The 15,375-nt window shown below is 34.2% G+C and overlaps 2 protein-coding genes across 2 annotated transcripts in view; both read left to right on the forward strand.

Moving 5' to 3' along the window:
- Positions 1-3,043, forward strand: part of LOC106940996 (C-type lectin domain family 10 member A-like) — an 11,664-nt gene extending 8,621 nt beyond the window's left edge. Inside the window, exons 3-7 of the mRNA XM_015023898.1 lie at positions 581-694; positions 893-1,201; positions 1,283-1,443; positions 1,546-1,658; positions 1,734-3,043. Of these exons, the coding sequence (XP_014879384.1) occupies positions 581-694; positions 893-1,201; positions 1,283-1,443; positions 1,546-1,658; positions 1,734-1,860 (824 nt within the window). The 3' untranslated portion in view covers positions 1,861-3,043. The remainder of the gene's footprint in view (positions 1-580; positions 695-892; positions 1,202-1,282; positions 1,444-1,545; positions 1,659-1,733) is intronic.
- Positions 3,044-6,103: 3,060 nt separating this feature from the next.
- On the forward strand, positions 6,104-12,626 carry LOC106940993 (C-type lectin domain family 4 member G-like). Its single transcript, XM_015023895.1, has 7 exons — positions 6,104-6,243; positions 8,631-8,705; positions 11,155-11,277; positions 11,544-11,903; positions 11,997-12,160; positions 12,273-12,391; positions 12,466-12,626. Exons 1-7 carry the CDS (start codon positions 6,108-6,110, stop codon positions 12,590-12,592), a joined length of 1,104 nt encoding a protein of 367 aa, XP_014879381.1. The 5' UTR covers positions 6,104-6,107; the 3' UTR covers positions 12,593-12,626.
- Positions 12,627-15,375: the final 2,749 nt, after the last annotated feature.

The following is a 15,375-nucleotide window of genomic DNA, read 5'->3' on the forward strand; positions in this document are numbered from 1 at the left end:
TAAAATAATATCGCAACATAGATAAACTCTAAAAGAAAGAACTCAGTTATTTTTGAAAGTTTCAATTCAGATAAACTCTCATCAGAAAGGAAGTGATTATTTTTCCAATGGAAAATGACACATTTGACTGAGTTTTTTTCTTTAATTCTTCTCCAAGCGTCAGCAAAAGCAATGACTAAACAGAAAATCTTTCCATTTCAAAAATAGCCTTACTACTGCAAATAGCTGTTAAACTACAGTAACCAATGGTGCTGCACCATAACTGTGGAATTTCAGAGGGAAATTATCTACATGTATTTTAACAACAAAACATCACAAAATGCTGCCTGCTGCTGTCACCATGCAAAAGAAACTGAAATATAAATAATTATATTTTTATTTACTGAAAGTAAAACTCATTTTCTCTAGTACTTAGGAAAGGAGCTTTTGTTGCTAAGTTATATCAATCGTTTTTGTTAAATGTGAAAATTAAAATGTTTCAATATAAAACAATGCACACTGAAACAGGTTTCTCTTGCTATGTGTAACTTCTACCCTCATAAGACATTGGTCTTGTATATTTTCTGATGTGTATATGCAGGACTTTTGTCAGACAAGGACTCAGAAAGAGGATACTGGTATCAAAAGTTTGCTTGTTGCTTTGGGAGTCTGTGTGTGATTTTGGTGATGATGATCATTGGAGTCAGTGTTTATTGTAAGTATGGGAAATATAAAGGTCATGAATGAGGTGACAATTAAAGCTGGGATAATGTACTGACCCAAAAAACTGAACTGATGTAGGTACACGTCCAATGTGTTCTTAGCTTAAAATTACAGACATAAAAAATACCTGATATATAGTTAAATCTACATTACTACTATGAAATCCATAACATGTTGGTGCTTTTTGTAGTTGTATTTCAGCACAGGAGTGATGAACAGCAGCTGATACAGTTGAGAACAAACCAAACGTTTCTGCTGGAGGAAAATATCAACCTGACAAGAGACAACAACAAACTCAGCTCAGATTTCACCATCCAGGTTTACAACCTGACACAACAAAAACAAAACCTAACAGAAGAACTTAGTCAAGTTAAAAAGACAAACCAGGAGCTGCAGACGGATAAGGAAACTCTCACAAGACAAATAGAAACCATGAAGAAAACTTGGAATGAGCAGAAACTCAGGATTAGAAATGAATACTGTCACAGAAGAAACAATGGTATGTTCAGATCTCCTTGTAGTAAATGATTATTCTTAATATTTGTCAGTCCAAATGTTTATTAGTTCATCTCTTTTTCAGAGAGGAGCAGTTCTTGTCAGAACGGCTGGACTCCCTGTCAGTCCAGCTGCTATGCAGTTAACAATGTTAGACCTCCAAATGGTAAAACCTGGACAGAAGCACAAGAAGATTGCAAACAAAAATCTTCACATCTGGCTGTTGTTGGTAGTGAAGAAAAAAAGGTAAAGACAGAGCTGGAAACTGTTTAAGTGAATTATACATATATTTTCTGTTGGTCCTGTAAGTGAAGTAAATATGTGATAATTTTATCTCATTCCATGCAGTTGTTTCTTGATGACACCAGTTGGAACGCAGATGGAATTACAGGATACTGGATTGGACTCAGAGCTGAAGGACGGAGATGGAAATGGATCAATGGAAGTGATCTGACCCATCAGTGAGAGACACATTGTTTCTTAAATTTATATTAAATAAATCTATCAGCCTTGATCTAACTGATGTTTTTCCTTAGAGCCTGGATGCAGCAGCCTGCAACTGATGGTCAATGTGTAACTTCTCTCCAGAACCGAGAATGGAAATCAGTGAGGTGTACTGAGAAGAATGCATGGATCTGTGAGAAGAAGGCTTTATCTGTTTAAAATGAAATATTCAACTTCAAAAGGTTATTTAGAAAAATTAAAACAAAATATCTATTCTATAGTTCTATTGTTACATTTTTTCCACAAGTTCTAAGCAGTTACAGTTTATTATTGAATAAATTCAACATAGCAATGTTATTTCAATTACTGTACTTGTTATAATTTAAGCTGTAAAATTGCTTAGTGAGTGCATTCCACCTTTATTGAACCCAACGTAATTTTACTATGAAGAAGTAAACAGAATCTAGAAAAAGTACATTTCTTTCAGTGACATAAAATAATTATTCATTTCACACATTTGAAATGGTTTTCTACAGTTTGTTTCAGGGTCAAAATAAATAAACAGAGACTGAGGACTGGTGTTTCTGTTCTCTTTAGCTTTTCTTTTTTTACAGTTGACGATTTTCATCCAGCAGGGGGTGCTGCATCACTCCCAAAAATGACTGCTTCAATGAAATAGAAATATTTTTCAATGTGGTGATGTGTCATATTACAAGTTTCAATGCACGTGCTTCTTTTAACTTTGTTGTTGTGAATAAAAATAATGTATGTAATGCTAGTGACAGTTGACTCTGCTTCATGTTTTCTTGTAACCTGCTCACTAAAGCTCCACCGGGCCTGACATTGTTCCTGCACTACACAGAGGATCATCATTATTACTTTCACTTTAAAGTCAACAGATTAGAAACATCAGCATGTTCTCTTCAGTCAATAGCTTTCTTTCTGCTGTAGGACTAATTATTGTCTGCTTATATAAATATACTGTATGTTTAATGTGACGACTCCTCCACTTTACATGAGGGGATTCGTCCCTTTAGATTATTTGTTCTTTATTTTCAAGGCATATCGAAAGTAGTGACATTCAGGATCGGCTTGGGCCCCCTGTTTCCTGGCTATATAAGAGCCTTGCTCCTATTTGTCAGTGGGGTCTGGTGGAGTTGAGTTGGAGCTTGCTTGGGGCTGAGAAGACTTCTCCATCAGGCTCTGCTTTTCAGACTGGCTCTTACCTGACTTGTCTGCCCACCTTGACTTTGCTTGACTTTATTTTACTTTTCTTTTCTTTTACAGGATTTCCATTCAGACCATCTGCTTTTGGCCGATGCCAACGGCCACAGGGGCTGCCTACTTATTTGTCTTAGTTTTGTTTTATGCTTGGTGCTCAATAAAGAGCATAATTATTGTTGAAGTTTGTGTCTCCCTATTTTTTGTAACGACTCAACGCGCCGAGTTGTAACATTAGTTTCTACTGTAACTCCAAACTTTGTGGTTCTAATTAGGAGTATTTAAAGTGAATCTAGCTCTGGTTTCATTGTTTCTTACTGGTTTCTCCCATTATCAATCAATCAATCAAATTTTATTTGTATATCACATTTCAGCAGCAAGGCATTTCAAAGTGCTTTACATAATTAAAATAAAAACAGCATGTGACATTGAATAAACAGTGAGAAAGAGAAATAAAAAGAAATTAAAGTAAAGATAAAGAGATTTAAAAAATAAATAAATAAACAAAAAATAAAAACATTATCCACATGAGGACTTGCCCTTTTGGGGTCTCCTCAAAAATAAGAGGCTCTACAAGCCTTTCCTTCTGTAGGACTTTAGTCAAACTGCCATTTGACAAGGACTCAAACCTTTAAAACTTCTTTACATAAAGAGATAAAAACAAAGATAAAAAGTAAAGATAAAAACATTAAAAACATCAAAAACATGTAAGACATCAAAACCCACACTCTAATCAATTCTAAGCAACTCTGAACAGGTTGAGATTTAAAGGCACCCAATTTCCCTTACCACTTGCTGCCTATGTTGCATATCTTGTTTACCCTGTTACTACCCCTGTAAATGTTCTTTTTGTTTATTATCAACCCTTAGATTATGTTCATTTCTGAGGCACAGCAATGTTGTTTAAACATTTACTAAATGAACTGAGAAGAGTCTTGTCTGCATGAAACAAATGAGAACCTGAATGTTTCTTTATCTCCAGGTAAGATTTAGTATCAGAAAGGTTTTCTATCCAGTTAATATTGTTATTTTATTGTGTTTAAACTTAAGCATACAATTTATTTTCAACATGACATTGAGAGAGAAAAATGCATAATCATGTTTTTGTTTGTGATGAACTTCTAAGGACATTTTTGTTGGATTACAACATATATTTGTAGACATTTAATTTGACAAAATGACAACGACTATTTACTTACTTAAAAAAGAGAAAAAAACAGAAAATATTATAGCAATTAAAACCAGAATAATGGGAAATAAAAATGACTCTTAGTTTCTTCTCTTGAAGACACACTTCAGTTTGTGAAAACATTAAGTTTTTGGTCCTTATGTCTTTCAGAGGAAATTGAAGAAGCAGTGGATGCAGAAGAGAACTTGAGAGCTGATCCAGGTAAAATATGAAGATTATTTAACTAAATTACAACATTTTGAGAATTTGACTTCTTTAACTTCTGACTATGTCAAAAGTAGCATTTTAATTTTTGAAAAAAAGACTAGATTAAGTGAAATGATTTTTTATAAATATTTGAAAATATAAAAACATTATCATAATTCGAAAGTGATTACTTGTGATAAAGTTATTTACATTTCTTTCTTTCTTTATCACGTCACCTTACCACTGGGAAAACCAGTGGGAAACAGCTTTTCCCACTGCCAGCAGTTTATTGGACGATTCTGTTAGTTATCACACTGCAGTTCCACTGAGTCTCTTTACAAATGTCACATCACATATTTAGACTTGTTTTCCTTATTTTACCACTTTATAAAACATAACAAGTTGATGTTTTCCAGTTTTATTTCTTCAGAAAAGCGATGAAAGTGAACTGAACCAGTTGAGTGCAAATCCAACAATCCTCCTGGAGGAAGGGGACTGCCTGACAAACTTCAACAAAAACCTCAGCTCAGATTTCAACATGCGGATTCTAAATCTGACAAGAAAAAGAAACCTTGAAGACAGAACTTAGTCAGGATGAAAAGAAAAAGCAGAAATGGAAATGGATTGATGGAAGTGATCTGACCAATCAGTGAGAGACATTATTTATTAAACTTTGTGTAAAACAAATGAATCAGCCTTGATCTAACTGATGTTTTTTCTTAGACCATGGATAATGCCTGAAACTGATGGTCAATGTGCAACTACTGTCCAGGAACAAGAATGGAGATCAGTGAGCTGTAATGAAAGGATGGGTCTGTGAAAAGAAGGATTTGCCTATATAATTTTGAAAGATTTTGATTTTGATTTATTGTCCAGTCCTATTTTAACCCTGTTTGAAAAAAGGCTGAGTTTATACAAAGTGTGCTAAAAGTGAAAAGTTGTGAAATGCCTCTGGTTCTATTATAGGTTAAAGAACTGTTTTGAAAAGCTTATGGAAAAATTAGTGAATTGCAAAAACATATGTTCAACAAATCCAAATGGTGAGATGCAGCTTCCTGGTCGACACACCTAATTATGTTAAAAGCAGAAATCATCAACTTCAGAAGAGTTTTAAGTTTCCTCAGAGTCCATTAAGAACCCATATCATGAGTTGGATATTATCTAGTATCTCACTCTTTTAAGTTCAACTTGTCTGTTCTTTTGTGTGGTGTCAACAGAAAATGACTTATTTAGAGAAGTTCCTGCTGAGGAGCAGAAACTTCTCAGTTTCAGAGGAGCAAGAAACTGCTGAGAAGTTTCTGAGGAGCAGATCAATACGGTTTTCTCATTGATCTGCTCAATAAGAAGATGTTAAGATTTTGAACCCATCATAAAAGCAGACATAGTAGATTTAAAGGTAGAAAGACAGCACTCTGTTCTCATTAACAGTTCCGCTTCAACCTTTGTCTGATGTTGAAGCTTTTACAAAATGGAGAAAAAAACACAAAGTCTGCTAAACACAAATGTTTCTTTATTTGCTGGATTGATGTACTATCAGAGGGTTTTTTGGTCCAGTTAAAGTATATTGTGAATATATGTTTATCTTACTTGACACTTGTTCATTTGTAGTGTTTAAACTAGATATACATAAAGTTCAACATGAGAGTGAAGTAATAGAATTAGTGAATGCTAAACCAAGTTTGTTTTGTGATGAATGTATGAGAACATTTCTGTTGTATTAATGAAATGAAAGAATTATTCTCTTTAATATAGGAAATTCTCTTTATGGTATGAATGTTTTCTAGATGAGTGCAAATGATGCAATAAGTCAAATGCAAATGACTTAAAAAAAGCAGAAGTTCAAAATTGTGGGAGCTCTGAGTGACAGGAAATGTTTACTTGTGCTAAATACTGCTCTTTTGCACATTATTTGCTAACAAAAAACTTTAACAGAAAGACTGAAGAGATGGCAGACAACGAAGTCCAGTATGCTTCTGTTGTTTTCAAAAACAAGAGATCGGCAAGAGGTGCGTTTTGTGTTTATGTTTTTTAATAATCCTCTGACTAACATGTTGCCGTTTATGGTTATGATATCTGTTGTGAGTGTAGTTGATTAATGTTGCTGACTGAGAAATTATCAAGTAAATATATTTGGCTAAGATGTTCCTCCGGGAACTTTGTAGATAAAACTACTTAATAAATTGTAATTGTTTCTAACACTTAATTAAGAATCTATTTAATGTTTTAACAAAATGTGTTAAAAATAAGTTTAACTGAAAAGGAAATCTTAGACGCTGATTATGGTTGAAAAAGTGTAATTAAACGTTAGCTTTTAGTGTTGGTTTATCCATTAGGAAAACACTTTTTTATAAAATGGTAACTGGATTATTTCCTTCTTTTTTTACATAAAGTAATATATGCTGCAAAAGAATGAAAAAATATCCTCATCTAACAAAAAAGTTGCAGTTATTGTAACTGCAACTTCATGTTAAAATAACTGCAACATGAAGAACAGAAAATAAATAAGAGAAACATGTGAATCAAAACTGGACATGAAAATATTAACTCCACACTGCAGCACAAGATCGTTGGTGTTTAGACATAACGAGACCCAGAGACTCGTTCCTCATAAAGTGGGAAAGATAAATAAACTTGACATTCATGTGTTAATCCTCAAAAGTAATGAAATATTAAAAGCATAACTTTCTTCCTAAGCTTATCTATATTTACAACTTTTGTGAAATAGTGTAAAGTAAGAGAAACTGTGGCAAACAAAACTGAGTGACGACTGAATCAAAGTGAGGCATCTTGGGTGTCGACACAGAAACCATTAGCAACTGTCTGCATGTCAACATTGCTTGGAAGGCATGTTTTCTGTTGTATCACATCAAATGTAAATGGATGAACATTGTTAAACACTGTCAGGGCTTTAACTAGAACTGCTTTAGTTGCCTTTTTCATCTCTGAAGAAACAAGCTGACAACAGAAAGCTCAGCAAAATTAAGTATTTGGGATATCAAGATATTTTAAATGTTCTTTATCACATCTTTCACCTAAAAAAATTATAAAAATCAAGCGATTTAACCAACACAGGATGGTTCACCACGCCTGACACCAGCTTTCCTCCATGATCATCTCAATTTTCAGGCCGAAATCCAACAGAAAACCTGAGAGGTGAGCTAAAGAGAGGAGAGCAAAGGAGAGCAGCCAAGACCCCCCTGGGTGTCAAACATATCCAAACAGGTGACCAAAACCTCAAACATGGTTTTGGTCATTCACCAAACAGAAACAGGGCTGATGTTCATTTAAAAGAAATACATCAGCCATGTAAGGTATTTTTCGGACTATAAGCCGCTACTTTTTTCCTACACATTGAACCATGCGGCTTATAGCCCGGTGTGGCATTTCTGTGTATTTTCTTCAACCGCCAGGGGGCTCTTTAGGAGGAAGTGAATAATTGGAAGTCAAAATTGGAAATCAAAGAAATGCTAATTTTAATTTAGAACAAGCACATGCTAGCAGCAGGCATGATGGATAAATTTATTCAAACTCATATGATGCAGTTTTTAAGTTGAGGATTATCAATCTGGCAGTACAGGAGGGAAAGAGCCGCTGCACGTAAGTTTGGCGTGAACGAAACCATGGTTCGGCTTTGGAGATGGAGGGCTGTGTCCTAATAAATCCTCTGCTGGGTCCCTATGGAAAACCAAGAGTGGCTTATAGCCTGGTGCAGCTTACATATGTACGTTTCCAGTTTATTTATTTATTTTTAAATGTGTAGCTGCGGCTTATAGTATGGTGCACTCTATAGTCTGGGAAATACGGTATTCAATTCGGTTATAGAACAGATTTTTTTTTTTTTTGCTTTTCAAACACAGTGGCCTGTCCAGTAAACTCATTGCATAGGAGAAAATGTGAACGTGGTAACTGTGAAATTTGCTTAATTTTATCAATTCCTGGCAACACAGAAAGCTCAAGATCTCCCAAAACCGCAGTGCGCACCCATTTCTACAGCTGTGGGTAGCTGTTGCAGCAGTCTGTGGGGTTTGTGATGTGACGGGTGTGAATGCTTCACTTACTGAGCGGAACAAACCATACAGATAAATGAAACCTGGATGTAACTGTATCAGTGTAGCTGTAAACTGGACATGTCTGATCTGAGGCTGTGCAAAGAGGAAAGGTCAAAGACTTCTCACTCTGTGTGCTGCACGTGATAAAGTGCAGCATCAGATTGTTTTTCTCTTTATTTACTGAGACAATTTTCCTTTTTTATGAAAGATCAGCTCCCTGTCAGTTTGCTGATATTTTAACTTGCCTCCCAGGCTAGAGATATGCTTTCAGGTTCAAACAAAATATTATACAATTCATTTAATTTAGAAAATTAATTATGTTACAAACATTTGAACCTTTTCAGCTAAAAAAGAAGAAGAGGTTGTGTATGATGATGTGAAGCCAAGACAAGCAGCTCAGGAAACGACTGTCACAAAGGGTAAGTAAATGATAAAATAAGTAAATGCAACAATAAAATCTTGTGTGCATCAACTCAACTACAACACACACAGTTATCGCTAACATTCCTTAAATGTTGCAAATTTCAGTTCAGATGAACTCTCATCAGAAAGGAAGTGATTATTGTTGCCCTGGAAACTGGCATACTTGACTAACCCTTTTTGTATTATTTCCCAAACAACAGCAAACCAAGATGACATTACGCAACATTTAGAAGCTCATCTGAGCTAACCTATAACAACTCAGAGTGAACACATGAACAGATGAAATATGGAAGAAGTTCAACTGCCAGATCTGAAATCCAATTTACAAGGGTTATTTACCAAGCTGTTAGGCCTGATCTAAACATTACTTAATCTATTAAATGCATTGCATCTGACTGTCAAAACCACAGTGTGTATCCACCCATTTCTAGAGCTGTGAGTAGGTGTTGCAATGCTCTGGGGTTTGTGATGTGATGGGTGTGAATACTTTATTATCAGCCAAAACATTATTTATTTATTTATTTTATTTTAAACATAACAATCAGCTCTATGTCAGTTTGCTGGTATTTTAACTTTCCTCAGTCTGAAGTTATACTGGTGGAAGAAAAGACACTGACAGATGCTTTCGTTTCCAAGCAAATATGATCATTAAACAATAAATTTAAATGCTTTCCAGAATGTATTGTGAAACAAATACAGACATTTGATCTGTAATTTTTTTTAGCTAAAAAAGAGGAAGAATTATTGTACAATAAAATGAAGAAACCAAACAAATCGTGTCTACAAACATCTGACACATATGGAAGCCCATTTCCGCCATGAAAAAAAAGACCAACAAGAAATTTCAATGTCATAATTTCGACTTTCAGTGACTTTGAAAGTCGAAATTATGACTTTAAATCTCATAATTATGACTTTTAAAGTTGATATGACTTTAAATCTCATAATTATGACTTTGAAATTATGACTTCCAGTTTATCTTTTATTTTTTTCATGGAGGAAATGGGCTTCCATAGTTTCTGCATTCAGATATCTAGGATCGTTCTGTAAACAGTGTTGCCACATTTAGTAAGTCAGTCTGCAGTTATCAGGAGTACTCTAAGCATAGGATTCTTTTGGTCACAAGTTTTAACAGACTTGTTATAATCCTCAATAAAAAGTCTTCATACAAGTTGGGATTTTGCTGAGTGATTGCTCTCCACTTATGTAGCTCACTGCATGATACTTACTGATTGCTGCAACATAACGTGACTCAAGGAATCTAAAACATCTTGGAACATGACTTTCGGTGTTTGACTGCTGTACCCGTTTATGGAATGACATGTTTCAGGTCCCTTCTCTGATACTGAACTATTTAAAGATCATGTATTCAGTTCTTTTTCTTCTATATTGTATGTATTGAAACATAATTAAACTCATCAATGGTTTCATTCCAAGAAAATTCACATAATTACGACACAGATTAATTTCAGTCATGTTGAAACATGTTTGAACTAAAACATTTCAGATACATTTAGTCATTTGAACTACAATCAAATGACTAAATGTATCTAAAATGTTTTAGAAAAATGAATAAACCAGATGATGTGCTGTTTCCTACCCACTCTTTCAACTATGTGTTCATTTGGATTACAAGAATTTGATTGATCAAATATATGAATCAGTAACAAATTATTAAAACCATGTCTGGACAACGAGTGCATGCAAGCAAACATTACTGCAAAAAAAATTTAAACCAGAGTCAGGATTAAACAGAATTTATCTATAGTAGGTTAAATGTTTCAAATGAAGAACTGCAAAAATAACATGTTAATAAGATGTAAAATGCACAAAGATGGACTTGTCTTTATATATTTGCATAAGACAAGTATTGGAAAAAAAAAAAAAAAAAAAAAACTACTTTTAAACCTTGCCCAATGCCTTAATTTTTAGCTTTCAAGCTATCATTCTTGTATATCCTTTATTTTAATAAACAGATCTCCAATTTGTATGTTTTTCTTTGTTTGTTTTTTACTTATTTCACAGTCTAGCAATTGTTTACACCATGTCTTCAGTTTTAGAGGATTGTGCTTTTGTCTTCAGAAGTATAAAGCTGTCCTCAGCTGCATATATATTATTTTTAGGATATTCTATTACTGTGTGAATGTCATCCTATTTGAATAAGCTGTTTAAATTTAGTTTGGCAACTTTACCTGTAATACTCCCAACCAGTCTTAAGCCACCGTCCCTCTCAGCTGCAAACTATGTTTGCTTCATAGGCTTAAGACTCACTATCTAAAAAGAAAACTGTATTTCTCCACCATCTTTCTTTACTAAATGATGACAATCATGTTTGTAACATTTTACAATGAAAAGGTATCAATAGAAAACAATACACATCAAAACAGGTTTATCTTGCTGTAGTTTCATCCAAATAAAAATGTCTGTTGTATATGTTCTGTTTAGTCTCTGCAGGACCTTTATCAGACAAAGAAGCAAAACGATGTCGCTGGTATCAGAAGTTGGTTTGTTGTTTTGGGAGTCTATGTGTGATTTTGGTGATGGCCATCATTGGAGTCAGTGTCTACTGTAAGTATGTAAAGAACATTTTTAAGACTAAGACAGGAAGATATTAGAAAATTCTGTTGTTTTCTTCCATGGAGATTATGGAAAAATATGTAAAATGTAAATTAAAGTCATATGGAAATGGAAATTAGAATGTATCAAAAACTAACTAAAACTGAAAGAATTTTCTGTTGATTTTGTTATACAGTTTTGTTCTCTACATATTTTTATATCCCGTCTATGTATTTATTCAATATTATCACTATTTGTAACATGTTGACATTTTGCAGTTGTATCTCTTGACAAGAGTGATAAACCTGAGCTGCAACAACTAAAAGACAACCAAACTTTCCTGCTAGATGAAATTTACAACATGACAAACCTCAAAAACAAACTCTACTCTGATTTCAATGCCCTGACTCTCAACTTCACAAGCTGCAAAAACAAAAGTTTAGAATTTGACATCCAGGTTCAAAACCTGACACAACAACAAAACAACCTGATGGCAGAAAATAGTCAGGTTAACAAGAAAAACCACGACTTGCAGACGGAAATGAAAACCCTCACAGAAGAAATAAAAATTTGTAAGGAGCAGAAACTCAGTCAAGCTCTGCAGATCATTGATGAATACTGTCCCAAAGTAGAGCAAGGTATGTTCAGATTTACTTATGATAAAAGATTAGCCTTAATTATAATTATACTGGCTAGTTCAAATATTTATTAGCTGATCTCTGTTGTTTCAGTGAGAAATTGTCGTTCTTGTCAGAACGGCTGGATTCACTCTCAGTCCAGCTGCTATGTAGTTCATAATCCTGAAAGTTGGAATCAGAAAACCTGGGAAGAAGCACGAGAAAACTGCACTAGAAAGAGTTCAGATCTGACTGTTGTTGGTAGTGAAAAAGAAAAGGTAAAGACAGAGCTGGAAACTGTTTATATGAATTACACATATATTTTCAACACAAACTGCTGGTTATGGAAATGAAGGACATGCATAATCTTTTTTATCTCATTCTCCACAGGTGTTTGTTGATAGCAAAAGCTGGAAGGATGAGGAGGGTAACATGAAAGGATTCTGGATTGGTCTCAGAGCTGAAGGAGGGAAATGGAAATGGATGGATGGAAGTGATCTGACCAATCAGTGAGACACATTGTTTCTTAAGCTTCATGTAAAATAAATCTATCATCCCTGATCTAACTGATGTTTTTCCTTAGAACCTGGATAAAGCAGCAAGCAACTGATGGTCGATGTGTAACTTCTCTCCAGAACCGAGAATGGAAATCAGTGAGGTGTACTGAGAAGAACGGCTGGATCTGTGAGAAGAAGGCTTTATCTGTTTAAACATGAAATGTTAAGATTATTTGGAAAACCTTGAAAAAAATTACATTAAAATGTAATTCACATTTTCTTTCTGAAAGCTATAGATGTATTATTAATTATAATATGAATAAAAGCAAATGTAATATAATGTTGGCCTGTAGTTATTTTTATAGTGTAAGATCTTAAATTACAGAGTTGATGGAGCCACCTTTTTGAACTTATGTTAGTATTTTAGGTCCCTGCTTCATGTTTTCTTGTAACCTGCTCACTAAAGCTCCACCAGGCCTGATATTGTTCCTGGGCTGTAAAGAGAATAATTATTATTATGTTCACTTTCATGTAAACAGATATGATACATGAAACATTGTCTATGATCAATATGGCTTTCTCTTATACAATAAATTATTGTATAATACTCATTTTCAGTTTTTCCTGAAACTTCAGATTTTGAACCTCTAATCAAGAGTAAACAACATGATCAGTTCCCTAATTAATTCCTCCACACTCAAATCTATGATGTTATTTTTACATCAGAGGTTGAACTTAGACCTTAAGTTATATTTTTTATATTTTGCTCTTGATAAAGAAAATGCTTCCGAGTTATTCTTATTATTATTCTTTAGAATTTGGATAAAAAAAATGCTACTTAAATAGTTTTTTTATTATTATTATTTTTCTTCCCAGGGCTAGCCTACTGTCAATGTCACAATGGTTTGTTCTTATTACACATTTTAATGTAAATACTAAGTGAAATTTCAAAAACATCTACCAATCATCTTAAAATTGAAGATTATGTTTTTTAAATGTGATTTTCTTCTTTTAGGGTGGAATTCACACATTTTCAGAACTTCTAATTTTCTGTCAAAATGTCAGTTTGCATTTTTGTCAGAAAATGGATCTGTGATCTGTTACCTGGATGATATAAAGCACACAAAGACAAGAAGCATTAAATGCTAAATGATCAGAGACATTTGACCTGTCCCTGACTGCTCAGAAACTCAGACTGAAGTAATTATTTTTCAAGACAAAACTGACTCATCAAACATCACAATTCCAGGCCTGGTTGAATATTCTATACAGTTTAATTGCAGCTCTATTTAAGTCACACCTCATATTACCAGATGTTAGAAGCAGAAATTATCAACCCCTGGGATTTTAAAGAAGACTTGTATGTCTATTCAGGGTCTATTTAGAACCAATATCAAGAGCTGGATTGTAAATAACCCCAAATTAAGCTCCTTATTTGTTGTATTTATTTAGTTTTATTTTGGATAATATGTGGTTCACTTCCGGTTTTTGATTTTATGCTTTTATTTTGATGAGAGCTTCTACTGTATATATGTCATAGAACAGCAGCTTAACAACAGAAAGAACGGAAGACAAGTTGCAAAAAGTTTTTGATAGTATCCTGTTATCAGCGGCCCCTTGATAGAGGCACAAGGTATGTTTGTTTTGTAAATAAGAAAATTTATATTATTGATTAATTGAAATTGTGAATTTGTGTTATTGTAGAATAGTGGTTAAGACGTTACCCTCAACTACAATAACTCAAACTAGGATGGTTAAATCACACAGAGACAATGAGTATGAAGTACTTCTATTTATGTTGATTAAATAGGTGTGGATAGTTGAGAGCCTGCAGGCACGCCCTCCCCAGCAGAGTGATCCAATGGCTCCCTCTGGTGGAGCAGCGAAGAACTGAAAAGGAAACCAAACTAATCCCCACAACCTGGAACCCAACAAGTTCATCAAAACACATCTGGCATTTTACTTTGATTCTTTGATGCATTTTTTGAGGAGTCCTTGAACAAAGTTGGAGTCATAAAATTTTCATCAGGCCAGGCTGGGACTGTCCCTCACTCTGGTCTGGCCAAATAATGTTTGGCGCCAGAGTCATTTCGGAACACCATGTCCGTAATTTTAAGTAATTCAGAAAAGACTGATAACATTTTCTCAAATTCATTGCCATATTATTAAATGTAGGCGTATATTACATTTTTTCTCAGTTGCATTTTTCAGGACAGAACTGAAATTGTTAAAACTAATTGTTCACTCATAAAATCATTGTGTCAGTTGTGCACATCTATAGAACTCTCTTCTAATGGTCTTCACATAGTAAATTGCTTTTAAAAAGATGAATATTTGAAATTTACATGAGTAAATTTAGATTTTTTTTTTACTTTGATTCGATGTAAAATCAACACAAAATGTGTATGTAGATGATGGTGTAGAGAAATAAAATTGTGTTAATAGTTAATAATTATGTTGTTTGGCTGTTTTGCCCTGAAGTACTTTTCCCCCACACACTTTTCAATGGCCTCTCCCGGAACCTATAAATGGTGTCTGGAACCCTGGGGTAGTATTTGTCCAAACACCCTGGAGAGGACACAGAAAAGACAGGTGAGTCACTCAATATCAGCACTCCACACCTAACAGATTATGCACAAACATTTGCTCAGTTTTACCCACCAGTAGCTCATTGCTCTGAGTAACAATTATCCTCCCTCCACAGGCAACTAGCTCACTTGTCAATGAGGAGCAGCTGTGCAGAGCCCAGAACAAAAGGCTACATGCTAATTACTAAAATACTCAATAAATACAATTAAAACTTCTCGTGTGCAAATTATTTATGTGCAAATCTCTGCTTAAAGCGCAGTGCTAAATAAAGTGCTTGTTAATAAAGTGCAAAAAGTGCTTCTCAAGTGTTATACAGTGACTTAAGTAAAAACAGTCCCAGTAATAAAGCTCTCTTCATTACACAGACCAGCCCTGATATATTGTGTTCTGCAAAACGTGCAGTTCCT

The sequence above is a fragment of the Poecilia latipinna genome, unplaced genomic scaffold (genome assembly GCF_001443285.1).
Source record: "Poecilia latipinna isolate Pla-1442-1.1 unplaced genomic scaffold, P_latipinna-1.0 Scaffold3445, whole genome shotgun sequence".
NCBI classification, from domain to species: domain Eukaryota; kingdom Metazoa; phylum Chordata; class Actinopteri; order Cyprinodontiformes; family Poeciliidae; genus Poecilia; species Poecilia latipinna.